This window comes from Echiichthys vipera, assembly GCF_963691815.1.
Source record: "Echiichthys vipera genome assembly, chromosome: 14".
Classification (NCBI taxonomy): domain Eukaryota; kingdom Metazoa; phylum Chordata; class Actinopteri; order Perciformes; family Trachinidae; genus Echiichthys; species Echiichthys vipera.
In genome coordinates, this window is record NC_139839.1 from 14,345,835 (window position 1) to 14,360,302 (window position 14,468).

The 14,468-nt window shown below is 40.8% G+C and overlaps 1 protein-coding gene across 1 annotated transcript in view; it reads right to left on the minus strand.

Annotated features, from left to right (window-relative positions):
- Positions 1–892: 892 nt before the first annotated feature.
- The window catches only part of mtus2a (microtubule associated tumor suppressor candidate 2a), a gene marked incomplete at both ends in the record, with an annotated part of 49,526 nt that continues 35,950 nt past the window's right edge, over positions 893–14,468 (minus strand). The window contains 10 exons of the mRNA XM_083927284.1: positions 893–1,322; positions 2,138–2,238; positions 2,358–2,477; positions 2,610–2,708; positions 2,814–2,887; positions 3,178–3,283; positions 3,418–3,632; positions 3,998–4,064; positions 5,358–5,483; positions 5,561–5,748. Of these exons, the coding sequence (XP_083783410.1) occupies positions 893–1,322; positions 2,138–2,238; positions 2,358–2,477; positions 2,610–2,708; positions 2,814–2,887; positions 3,178–3,283; positions 3,418–3,632; positions 3,998–4,064; positions 5,358–5,483; positions 5,561–5,748 (1,526 nt within the window). The remainder of the gene's footprint in view (positions 1,323–2,137; positions 2,239–2,357; positions 2,478–2,609; positions 2,709–2,813; positions 2,888–3,177; positions 3,284–3,417; positions 3,633–3,997; positions 4,065–5,357; positions 5,484–5,560; positions 5,749–14,468) is intronic.

Below are 14,468 nucleotides of genomic sequence, written 5' to 3' on the forward strand. Positions count from 1 at the left end.
ACATTTTCTCTGAGGTAAATACAAAATGGCAGACATAGTTTTTGCAAGCTGACCTGAGGGATTCCCGAAAGTGAAGAGTAGCTCACGCGGCAAGACGCTGTACAAGCAGGAAGACCCGACAAAGGTTTAAACATTAAGTCATCTGAATTTTTGCAGGTAAAATGGCTGGGGTTCCAGCCAGGGTAAAACTATCAACCTTGAACTAATTACAAAAAGTTACAAACACTTTGAGGAGGCTGAAAAACATGATTCATTTTGATTTACAAACCAATTTATTATTCAAAGTTCTTTACGAAATAAAATGTGGTTTGTTCTCTGCTGGTGAGACGGCAGGACTGAGTATAAGGCGCTTTGTTGGGGATTTTTTTCAGATAAAAAACAAAAGAAAAAAGGAGGAATCGACTATGGGTAACTAATCCCAAAATAGCTTATTTAACAAGGATGTAAGCGTGTGTTTTTTTTAAGTGTAGTGTTCTGGCGACAAGAGTGGGCTACTTTCCATCTGTTTCTGTCTGTGCAGGACTCATAACTATCCATGCAGAGAGGCTTCACTATCATACAGTATGTACAGTCTGCATTTCAAGACTCTGTATTTATACAAGTTGGGAACAGAGAACTGAGCTGCAGTCATCTGCATCCATTTTCCATTACAATATTTATCTGTGTGTACAAAGCTGTGTTTCACATCATGGACACCACCAGCTGTAGTGGCTTGAGAAGTTCAAGACTCGGTGACCTTGGTGCTTTGACCTTGGCTGTCAACTGGAAACTACAGTCCTTATTTGCTTCCAACATGTACTTCAATGATATTCACATTCAAAAAGGGATGAGGAGAATTATGTAAATAAAAGAGCCAATTGTGAAAAATGAAGACAGCAAGAGGGATGTGATCTTATCTCTGCAAAGAGCTGAAACAAGCAGCTGAGTTACAGCGATTGGCTGCCACTCTGTGTGTGGGCGTGCTCGGGCCAGGGGAGTAATTCTGATTGCTTGTCGCCCTGTGGGTGGGCGTGGCTGGTCCGGGGGAGAGATTTTGATTGGTGGCGGCTCTGTGGGAGGGGGAGCAGTATTGAGCCTGCTGGGGACAGCCGTGGCAGTGGGTGGGGGAGTCACACCCCGCCACGGGGGAGGAGGAGAGAAATGGGGATGAGGGGACAGGGGAGGCGGAGAAGGAGCGGTGCAGCGGGGAAGAAGCGGGGGACATGAGGGGGCTGGTCTGGAGACGCCACAGAAGCTCATCGTTGTTCCGACTTAGCCGCTTCTTCTCGGTGCTCTCCTTCTCGACGGAATCGTGGAGGTTGGCGTTCTCCTCTGACAGTTGCCTGCATGGAAAACAGCACAGAGGAAGCTAACCTTAGCATAAAGCAGCACATGCTACAACTGAGCATTAAAGCAATTCTTACCTTTCTTGCATGTCTCACAGCAATTCCCTCCAGAGTCCCACCCTCTTCCCCCTGCCTGACCGCTCCCCCGAAATGTGCGCTGAGAGAAATGCTGCATAGCAAATTTGGGGGAGATCTACCTACCCCGAATTCGCTAGAAAGAGGTTCAACTTTGACAGGCATTCCAGTGCACTTTGCCTACTTGGAGGTCCGAAACTTTGGACTTCCCATGACACTTGAACTCAGCATAAGCATTGAAACAGATCAACGGTTGTCAGGCAGGAAGCTCAGCAAATCATTTTATTCGGACCGAATAAATTATTTATCAGAAGAAAATGAGAATCGAATATTGATGAGTTTTAACGCCTGGTGGATTTTTTTACACTTTAGTGTGCCATACACCAGAGATGGGAATCGTGGCTTCAACAAGTCATCTCCATGCCATATATTTGCTCTGCTCAGTCACTGAACCAGCTGACTGCAATCAGCACAGCTCTACAGCCAGGGAGATGAGCCAATTAGTAAATGCACCTGCTTCAGTGACTGAGCAGAACAAATACATGGCATGGAGATGACTTGTTGAAGCCACAATTCCCGTCTCTGCCATACGCTTATTAGGAGCATTTTAAGATTACAAAAGAAAAGTGTAAAAATACCATAAAGGTTAGAATTGCTTTAAGTATAGAGTAAAGATAGATTAATGTAAACAATGCAGATCACATTAATGACAATAATCATCACTGAATTTGTCTTACCTGGACAGGACAAGGTTATTTTCGATACGAGCCATCAGATCTTCATTCTGCTGCTGCAGAACCTGGACCTTCTCCTCGAGGAACACATTCTTTTGGGCCTGCTCAAAAGTAGAATACAACTACAATGTAATCTTCATTCACCAAACATACTGACCCTGGTGTATATCCTGACCAGTGTGCAGGTGCGTCTTTGTTGAGAAGATAGCTTATTTGAGCATACCACTTTCTCCAGATCAGAGATCTTCTTCTCTTGCTGGTGTATCTGCTGGTTCTTCATTTCCACAACCTCTTTCAAGCTCTTCAGATCTTGCTCAATGTGCTGGTAAGGAGCCAAAGCATCCTGTTACAGACACACACACATGTGCACATACAGAGACAAGAACAAGAAGAGAAAATATAGACAGAGAGTGGTCAATGGGGCTTAGAAGGATAGCAGTGTCTGTGTTTTTTCTTATAGAGGAAGTAAACTCACAACTATCTGTTCATCTGTACTTCTCCTCAAAGCCTCCTCGAAGCGTTTGGCTCTGTCCTTCAGACTTTGGTTTTGAAATGTGAGGGTGTCTACTTGATCCTGAAGAAGCATCAAAACAGACAAACACAGTAACATAGTATGTCGCCCAAGTGCATTAATCGAAAAAAAAGTAAATCAATAGGTATCACTTTTATAGCAACATACCTGCAGAGAAAGCCTGAGTTTCTCAAAATCCTCCTCTAGAAGCATCTTCTGTTGCTCATGAGCTTTCCTTAAGTCTATACACACACACACACACACACACACACACACACACACACACACACACACACACACACACACACACACACACACACACACACACACACACACACACACACACACACACACACACACACACACACACACACACACACACACACACACACACACACACACACACACACACACACACACACACACACACACACACACACACACACACACACAAATATAATATAATAGTTGATGTTGTTTATAGCAGTGCTGGTGTCATGTTGTGTTTTTTAACAAAGTCTAAAAATCACACCTCTCATGGTACGGGCGTGCTCCTCATGCAGAGTTGCCATGGTGATGTTATGCATATCTCTAAGCTCCCGAATGACTGCATGATGGTTGACTGTTATCTCCTCCATCTAACACACACACACACACACACACACACACACACACACACACACTTTAATGACTGATCAGATTGAATGTGAAAGAAAAGGTCTCATCAAAGCAAACATAACTTGACCCATGAATATCCCATGGAGCCTTTCACCTGCTCCTGCTGCTGAGTCCTCAGCTCTTCCATCTCTGACCGGTGCTCCTCCCTCAGGTGTTCTGCCTCTGCTGAGTGACACTTCCTGAGCCCCTCTTCCACAGCAGCCAGCTCCTCTTCCTGCTGCAGCTGCAGCTCCTGCAGCTCTCGTTCAAACACCACCTCCAATGCCGTCTTTTCTCGATGGAGTCTCTCCCATCGTGCCGAGTTGGATGCTGTGCATGAAGCAGAGTGTATCTAATGATGCTTTCTTATTAGAGAGTGCAGAGTATTCAAAGTTTTACTGTGCATTCATAACTCACTATTCAAACTGGGGTCAGAGTTAACGCACTTTCATTTTAGCCAGATAAAATTCCAAAATAAAACTTTTCTTTTACAGAGTAGGTTTTTTTTTTTTATCTCTTTAAATAAAAACAACGGAATTAAAAGGTTCCCCCCTCAAACTCACTCAGGGAACATATCACTTCGACAACAAATCACTAACGAGCCGTCGTTAGTGCTATTAGTAACACCTGTGCTGTTCTTGGATTTGATTAATTATGTGTTTAATTTGTTTCATCGCATGTTAGTTCTTACTCACCCATTTCCTCTCTGATCTCTTCCATTTCCAATGACAATTTCCTTTGATTTTCTTCTGTAGTTTTATACTGAAAATAGGAAATAAACATTTTGGCGGGTTAGGGTTAGGGTTAAAGTACCATATATACAATTAATTCTGGGCTATGAATACAACAACTGTATATTGTAACAAGACTACAAGCCAGCAACTCTTGGAGGTTTATGTATGTTAGTCACAGAGGTACTTTGAGCTAAATGCTAATGTCATCATGCTAATATGCTCACAAAAATGACAGCAATGCAGCAATACTGATGTGTAGCAGCTTACCATGTTCATCAACTTAGTTAAGCGTGCTAGCATGCTAACATATGCTAATTAGCACTGATGGGAATAGATTAGTTAAGCAGTTTCAGTAACCAAAGTATTAGACATAGTTTTAGAGTTTTGCTAGCATGGCTAATCATAGACATGTGAAAAACAAAACCTTCATTTTGATCATACTCAATGATTCATTGAATTGATGTTTAAGAATATATTTATACATACAGAAATATGAAAATTAGATAAGAAACCAGAGCTTGTGATTGTGGTAGGGCCTACATGGCTATAAAGGTGGTTAAACTAAATTTTACCTGAACAAGCTGCATGTGAAAAACACTGCTGTAAATATTGCTTATTGATATGAATAAACTCAAGCATGTATACTGCATGCTGCTGTCAACAGTTATACAGATACATACACATATAGGCTAGCTGTTGTGTCTGACTGATGCCAGCAGAGGGAGCTCCAAGCTAATCAAACAGGCCCACACTTGAGCATTCCTGCCTTTTCTCTCTGCATTGTGGAGTGTGGACTGGTGATTGCAGCACTAAGTGACCATAAAGAAGTCAGACAGTCCCTCAGCAGTCTGGCAGCAGTATAACAGCTATCTCACCTCAGAGATTAATTCATTCCATCAGACACAGAGGGATGAAACAAGATCAATGACATACTGAACTCTGGAGGATCCTACCACTCTTGTTCATTGTGCTGCTCGTGGACCACGCTGTGAATAATGTGGCCTATGTGTGGGTTCATGAGTTAAGCATGTGTTTTCTACCATACAGGCTGAGTACATGGAAATGTTGAGGCAATTTTGTCTATAGGACATATAACCTCAGTAGTATGTAAGTTAGTTAGAGGTTGGTTTCTGGTAGAATGGTTGTACTGTCCATCAAGGAGCAATTTGCCATTTCAAAGTTAAAAAAATATTCAGCTACACCTGGTACATGATAACACCACAACTCCATAAAGGTGCCGTAGTACAGCCTTATTATGGTGTAACACAAAATTCGTTTTAATGAATATTTATTCATTGATTTTATTATACAAGCTAGCTACCTTGAGGCAGTAATGCTGAGTGGTGATTATAAAGGCTTCCAGACCCAAGGAAGTCTTCCGCAGTTCTTCTCTTAGAGCTTCAAGCTGCCTCTCCTGCTGCTCACAGCGTCCCTGCAGCCTCTGAACCTAAGTGACAAAGAGTGAAATAGAATACAATAGTGCAAAAGTCTCAGTTGGTGCTGGAGATTTTCTCAGCAACTCACCTCCTCCCTTTGCTCTTCTTTTTCTCTTTCCTCTGCATGTCTTTCTCTCTCTTTCTGTTGAGCCTCTTCTTTCTCCCTCTGCAGGCACTCCTGCTGTTCCTGCTGCAGCCTCAGGGGGGCCACGCGGAGAGGGGACCCCGGGGGAGCTGACCCTCGCACTGCTTCTGCGAGCCGCTGCCCAGAATGGACTGTAGGGAGAGAAATAACAAACATAAAAATTAAAATTAAAGGGATGATTCAGCTTTTTTGAAGTGAGTTCGTATGAGGTAATTATCAATAGTAGAACAGAACGCCCCCAATTTGAAGAAGCAGAAAGAGACAGGAGTACTGACACAGAAGCTAAGAAAGCTGTGAATGGGGGCAGCATAACATAACATATTTTAGCCAACATAAAAGGCCTGCACAAATAAATCCATGTCAGTTAAATTGTACACTATATTAAGGATATTTTTATATTTTCATATTCGTTTATCCCATAAACCACAGGAAAGTCTGACTCAAACAGCTGCAAAAAGGAATATGTTGAGAAAAAGGTAGTGCCAAAGGAAAGGGCAGTGTGACGGCAAGGTACAGCAGTGATAATATTTTAGATGTGGCATACATTTTTTTTTACGTTCACTTAAATATGTTTCATCTGCATCTCCAAACTGGGGGTGTGCTAACAGTCATCTACTGTAGGAAATACACTGACTATGGATAACTACCTCATACACCCCCCGAATTACTTTAATTTATAAATAATTCTGTATGAGAATGTTTTTTTCCCCTAGGAAAAAACTTTGTAAATACATATGATACAGACATTTTCAAAATGAAACATGCAGATTATGATATCTCCCATGAATTAAACCTGTACTAATTCTTAAATCTAACTAGGACACATCTATCTATGATAATGAAATAGATGAGTATTAAATCAGAGGAGGCTTGACCTGACCTATTGCTAATGACTGTGCTCACATGATAAATGATAGTAAGCTAATTCAATCTTATCTACGGAGGAAGCCTTTGGGGTAATTCCCGGTCGGGTGTTCCTCAGGATGAACCGTCTAATCTCATGATTAATGTGAACATTATCAAGAAATAATTGACCGCAGCATGTAATAATATAGACAATGTAACTGTATACATGTATGAGTGTATCATGTGTAAGGTGTTTGTGTGAAAACATTAGGCGCAATAAGTAAACGCCATTAAGGATGGGGGTAATTTAAAGGCCAGTCAGTCACAACCATTAAGCTGTATATTGACATACAGGCAGGCCAGTTAACCTCTGTGTGAGTCACCTTGTCATGTAGTGTGAGCATATATCAGCCTGTGGAGAAACACAGCATCAAGAACACAGCTTCACCCGGATAGATGAAATTCTTTTGAAATGTATCTTCTGTACATGTCCACATGGACTGACATAAGCCTGTGGGCATAAGGGGTCTCCACACACGCACACACACACACACACACACACACACACACACACACACACACACACACACACACACACACACACACACACACACACACACACACACACACACACACACACACACACACACACACACACACACACACACACACACACACACACACACACACACACACACACACACACACACACACACACACACAGCCAAATCACTGCAGCTCCGCATCACCTGCCTAAACCATATCATTCAGACCTACTGAAGCATGAGGCGCCGTCTCCATGGCAACGTGTGGCAGGGCTTGGGGTGCAGGGTCCCAGGTAATGAGTGAAAGATCGGTTAGAGGGAGGTGGGGGGGGGGGGGGGGGTAAAATGAAGGGAGCGCTATAGGTCACGGGTAAACGAGAGAAGAGAGTGGAGAGACAAAGAATTCAGTAAGAAGGGGGGAAGGTTCCTGGACTTTTGACCGTAATGGTGATAGATGTTTAAGGCCAATTTTGCTCAAGGTATAAATCGAAGTGTATGTGCCCAGGTGAAACCTAAAATGGGGGAATTTCACTCAGAAAAATGTAAGAATTAAACATCAAATGGTAAAAAAAAAAAAATTATTTCAAAGGAATCTAGGCTTTGATTCGAAAAAAATGTGCGAAGCGGCAAATGTCAACAAATGTTTCAATATTACATCTCCATCAGTGTCTTTGATTTGAAGGTACAATGGGATTCCCCCGTTTTTGAAAACGACTTCTAGAAGTCTTATGTAAATTATGTCTCTCTCTCTTTTGCAGGCACACACACACACACACACACACACACACACACACACACATACGTGTTTTCCGAATATATCAGGACATGTGACAAAAACGTGAAAAATGGGTACATGTCTTTCCCAAGGTTCTAGAGGCTGGGGAATCTATATGTTTGTTCCCCATGCTTCCAGGAATATGCCCATCTGTTGAGATTTTGGCTAGGGCCATCTTTTGGTCAAACCTGATTTTAATGCTACTTGTGAGGACATTGTCAGGTTTATGTGACTTATGGGTGCAATAACATCACACACTGATATTTCATGTTTAGGTGAATTGTGAAACCATGGATACACACACAATTTTCATGTATACATGAATTATAAAGACCAGGAAAGGGTGTGGTCTGTATTTTCACCTTGACTCATGTTGCATATGTTTGAAATACCTATATAATAAACACAGGTGTACAACAGTCATGCTCATCAGTCAGGTAACCTCTGACAGATATGTCAGAAACTCACATGTTAACACAACACAGTAAAACTGAGCTTTGTAGAGACTTATAGGAGACATAGCTAAAAAATGTGGTCAGTCTACTTTTTAAGTGTTATTATTGTATTGCATTTATGAATTTTGTAGTAGATGTTCATGTCAATAAAAACATGGAACACTTTCTGCCATTCAGTTTTTTAATTGCTGGCAACATATGTAAATTGAAACAGAACAGACTGAACCAGTTTGTATCCTTCTATAAAAAAAAAGACCACAGTTAACCCTCTATTGAAGTTTACAGCTTCTATGAAACAGTATATTCAGCTAACCTTTCTAAATACAGTCAGAATTTATATAGCTCCCATTCCAGTGAAGTGTCTAATATTTCAAAAACCAGATTCAACAACTTATGGTTAAGAACAACGCATTGCTGAAAACGTAGGAGATATCTGTGGAAGTAACCATTTCTTTAAGTACTTGTTCTATTGCTTGTTGAAACTGAGAGAGTATGAACTTCTTGAACCTAATTTTCTAAAATAAATTATGGCAGGTACTGTGAAACCAGGAGAATGGGGGGTTGAAAAACACATGCTCATTAATCTGAAAATTTGGCAGGACTGAGCAACTAAGCACAATCTTTTACAAACAACATGGAATGAAAATAAAATTCAGTTCAACTGATAAAGGATAGTACCTTGGCCACAGTTTGCATGTTATAGTTTTATCTATTCATCATCCTTTTTAATGCTATGATTCTGTTGTGAATGTAGTATTTGATGGCAACCCAGTCTCTGTCTTTTAGAGCTACCGGCTCTGCTTGGAGGCAGGAGTCACAGTCCTTTTTACCTGGTACTTTGCAGCTTGTTATGAAATGCAACATGTGCTGCTCAACAGCCTTCACTTCGTCACCTGTCCACTTGCTTCTCACCTTCCCAGCTGTTATAAACAGAAACAAAAGAAAATCCTTTATCAATGGAACAATGGCTCTGCTAATGTAAAAAATGAAGGATAGAAAATATTCTAGCTTATAATGCAATACAAAATTCTCTTTAACCTTGCTTTCCATTGGAGCAATTTGAGGATGCTTGGGATGTACCCACTTGAAGTGCTGTGCTCTTCTGTGAATCTAAAAGATTGAAATATAATATGTATTATGATAAAAGCACGCACTCACATTCCGCCAAGCCTGAGGAGACTTAACTTTTCTTTTCATCACATGAACATTCACTTCAAACATTCTGTATTTGGGTGCATTTTATATTTTACCATTTCTTGGTTCAGTGTTGCCGTTTTTGTTGTCCAATGTGGTTGAAGCAGAAGTGCCCTCCATGTTGTCCAAGGTTATTGAGGCAGAAGTGCCCTCAATGTTGTCCAAGGTGGTTGAGGCAGAAGTGCCCTCCATGTTGTCCAAGGTGGTTGAGGCAGAAGTGCCCTCCATGCTGTCCAGGGTGGTTAAGTCAGGTGCGTGGCTTGGATTCCCAGGAGTCTCAGTTCTGGAGCCTTTGAAAAGTAACAATGAAATATGTTAAATGGATCCCTATGGAAAAGGCTTTCCTGACTTGCTACCTCCTCTTTACCTTCCTTCTAAGTTGCTCTGCCCTCCAGCATACTGCTAACTGACTTCTTAGCTCTTATTGCTAAACATTAATTCCCTTTTTGTCATCTAATGTTGCTTTTCTCCATTGCTTTCTTATGTGTCTCCTATCATTCACTAATTTCTTTTTCTTTCTGTTGTGTAGACCTAATACGCTTCAACCTGTTCATCTTCTTTCTCTCAATGTTTCCAGATCTTTCAGTACAATATTCATACATGATGTCTACCATCCTCTCTAATTAATATATTGTTGTTCCTTAAGCCCATCTAACAAGATCATCACGGCACCTATTAACTGTCTCCAGTCTCATAACTTAAAGATGTTACCACATACTGTGCGAGTCAGGATACCTTTGTGTTGATGTAGGTCAGCAACGGTTTCTTCGCTGGAATCATCATCACTCGTGGTTACTTCATCTGATTGAGTAAAAAAGTCAGGCCAAAGTTTTTAAATTAAAGGCTGAACATGCATACATTTTACATTTAAAGCTTTATAAAGTATGTTTCAAACAAAATAATACCGTCAGGATTGATCTCGATGTCATCCAGCCCTTTCCCTTGCAGATCAGACAGTTTTCCTTTCTCCATTGCCATCAACAGTTTGCTGACTTTTGCAAGCTGCAGGGTACTCTCTGGAAGCCGGTAGAATTCTCTGTGGACACGGATGTTGTGTCCGAGAAAGGTGGCAAGTTGATCCATTTCATTTTCTTTAAGGTTTAGTACTGTGGACAAAGTGGCGACTTGTTTCCGCAATCTTGTTGAGGTGAGTGCCTCTGGGTACTTTGCACCACATTGTTTAGCATACTTGCGAAAGCAGTCAGAGCCTCTGTAATGGGAAAAGACACCTGGGCGTGCAAACAAGTACACATTCTCTGCGCAGACTTGACAGTCATTCCTGTTTGTCACAAGGAGGTCCATTGCAGCGATCATGTCAGGTGTGAGAAGCACAGGTACCATTCTTGACCCTTTACCACGAATCTCAACTCTGTCAAAGTGCCTTGCAAGCTTCCTTTCCAACTCAGTAAGGCCAATCATAATGTCAGGATTCAACTCTGTGCGATTCCGGGATGTGAAAACCTGGAGCTCCATTTTTGAAACTTCCCCCTGCCTTTTTCTGTTAAATAGTACTACCTGTGTTAAAGTCACTCTAGCAAGATTTCCAAAGGTTATGCTGTTGCGGTTTTCCTCCAGGTCCTTCACGCACTTAGCAGATTCGGTAGCAAGAAACTTGTGCAGCAGCGACACATCCTGTGTGAATGGTAAAACCTGTGGTTTATTCCATTTGGCTTGTTTAAGTGTACCCAATGCAGCAGCTGAAATGGACTCTGTCCACTTTTTCTCATACAGAGTTGCAAATTGCTTGGCTAACTCTGCAACATCATGGCGATTTGCTATGATGGCATTGCACTGCACAATGCCTGCAACTTTGGCCAAACTGTGCCCCAATTTCAAAGCCAAGGATGGGGTTTTATATGAGTTGCTTTCCAACTCATAACCAGCAACAGCTCTGACTGCTTGTATGACCTGGGGAAAGTTAGTAGGCATAACAAGGTCTTCAGTGCTCTTTAAAGGTGTCATAGCTCTTGCCGTTATCAATAATCTTGCCATCTCTCTCATTTTTTGGCGTATGTAATCATTCCTTCTTTCATGTGGTTTCCTGGCATTATACAGTGACTCACCAAGGCTAAGAATGTCTCTTTCACTCCTAACTACTAAGGAAATGTCATCCTGGTTCATTTCACAGGCAATCTTCCAAACAGCTTCATGAATTGGATCAGGTTTCGGTAAGTGCAGTTGGATCCGTTTTCGCCCAGTGGGAGGCTCTCCCTCAATGGACTTCTCAGGACAGTTTCTCACATGTCTCCAAAGGCAATCTCTTGCATATAGTCCTTGACAAAACTTGCAATGGCGATAACCATCAGACTCTGTTGCTGTAGTGGGTCTTCGACAAGCAACCATTTCTCCAGCACCAGAGGTTGCCACGGTGGCATTATGGTTAAAGTTTCCCCTCTTCTTTATAGAGCGTAACGAATCTCTTCTTTCACGGGATCGTTTATTAAAACTGAAAGCCCTTGCAACATCAGGCTGTTGACTGTGGGCGGATTCAAGGTGTCTTGCCAATTTAGAAATGGCCTTTTTACAATAAAAACAATATTGCTTCTTGTTGTACTTCCTTTTTTTTGCTGTGCTTGGCAATGGAGCGACTTTTATGGAGCTGTTGTTGTGTGATGTATTCCCTGATGAATTGGCGCTGCAACTCATTGCTGAAGTGCTATGACTGCTGCTCCTCAGTGACGAACTGGAACTTGTAGGTTTCTCTGTATCAGTCATCTCCCCACTGTGTGCTGTATCTATCCCCACTAGAATGTCCTTCAACACTTTTTTGTGAGCAGAAGATTCTGTGATTCTCAGTTCCTTACTACGAACACTTTTGTCTGAGGAATTGCCACTTGAGTCTGGAACATAGTCAATATCTTCATAATCTGTACAATCTGAAGATTCATCAGTAGAGATCTGAAAAAAAGCATTATTACATTCCTAAATAGCCAAGTTATCATTCCCCGTACAGTACCATCACATTGTGCATAACACAAATTGACTTGACATGATGAGTCATTAAAAACATGAACTTGAATTGAATTGGATTTCTTAATACCGTTGTTTTTCTATTTCACAACAGTGTCATATTCATTACCTGGTTACTTAAGCTTGCAGAGTTTCCATCATCAAATCCACCCTCATCGACCAAGGGATGTTCAACCTTTAAAACCATTATTAATACTGTAAATACAATTCACTGAATAGACATTTTAACCACAGTTATATTAAAGTGTAAATGATTAAATGATTTCGATAACACTTTGAATCCCTAAACCAAAACACATCTCAGTGTGTGATTTGATGTTATGATATATATATGTATGATATAAAGGAGGACTATGCATAGCATAAAGTTTTGCGTTACTATGACTCACCTATCACATAAAAGTATAAAAGAGCGAAAAAATCTTTTGCAATGTTGTCTTTCGAAGATGGTGCATGAACTGGAAACAACAACTGAATGAGAGAAATTCTGCTAGGCCAATGGAGGTTCTTGTAAAATAAATACCTTGAAAATAATTCATTTGAATATGACCAAATGTTTGGTTTTTGCATTGATTTGCATACTCACAGAATTATTCATTCTGGTGGACAGACTAAAAGTCATCTGCCTCTCTCTCTCAAATATCTTTTTCTGGGCCTCATCGTAACGTTCCTCACACAGAGCATGATGCCGCTTTAGATTTTGCAGACGACGGCTTGCTCCTGACTGTCCATATCAAGAATCAAATGTAAAGAACCTTGGTCTTGGTTAAGATTCTACAATATTTCCTCGAAAAGTAAATATCCCTAGTCATATAACTTAACATTTTTGAATGAAGGAGAAGGACGCAGCTGTCTTACTTGCTTTGCAGTAGCTGTTTGGTGGAAGGAGACACCTCCAGTATTCTGACTGACCTTAAATTAAGAGACAGATATTCATTATTTGTTTGAGATTATGCAGAACTGTAACTGGAAATTATGATGCAATTAATTACACTGTAAATTAAATTAATAGTGGTTCTAAATTGTTCTGTTGTTGTCAAAGAAAAGCTCTAAACCCCACACTGATGTTAATTGATCTACTTCCCAAGAAACCAAATATTGATGTTGATGCTATTGTGAACATTTCACACAAACTGATTGTTTAAATACAGTAAAAGGGCATTTCATGTATGCACTGGAGCCAACTGAGACATATACTTAATTCCAAATAGAATAAATTAATGTGTAGTTACCTGTTGGGAGGATAAAGTGGATCTCTCACTCACTTCTTGGTCTACAGAAGGTTGAGTCAGGATCTGAACACTTTGTGTCTGCAACAAAACAACAATACAGTGTTAGACATATTCTGTACTATAAATCCTGGCTAATTAATGAACAAATGATCATACTTGTTTGAGTGAACATAATTTACAGAACCTGCTAACACTGTACAACATCTGCTACCCAGCAAAATGAGGTCATCAACAGTAACACACACTCACAGCCAACAATATGAGGACATGTAACACACGCTCTATAGTCGACAGGTATGACAATATGAGGACATCAACTGAAACACACTCTACAGTCGATGGGTCAGACAATATGAGGACATGTAACACACACTCTACAGTCGATGGGTCAGACAATATGAGGACATCAACTGAAACACACTCAAGTCTTTCACAGCCTAAAACAATATGAGGACTTGACGACTGTACACATGTGGAGTCCATGTTCCTGACTTCTAACTTCTTCTGTTGTTGTCAAAGAAGGCTCTGAACCCTGCACTGATGTGAACGGATCTACTTCCCCAGAAATCCAATCATGTAAACTGTTCAGCAGATGTTAAATGGACAAAAACATTTGGAAAAAGGACTAAAAATAAAGAATTTAGTGAGAATACAGATCAATTTCATGCTTCAAGGGGAGGTTAGAGCTTACAAATGGTACAGCCAATGTCTGTCTGCTAAGCTATTCACAAATACGTGATGCTATCCTTGATATTGTGAACATTGTGCACAAACTGTTTTAATACAGCGAAAGGGCATTTCGTGTATGCACTGGGCCCAACTGAGACATATACT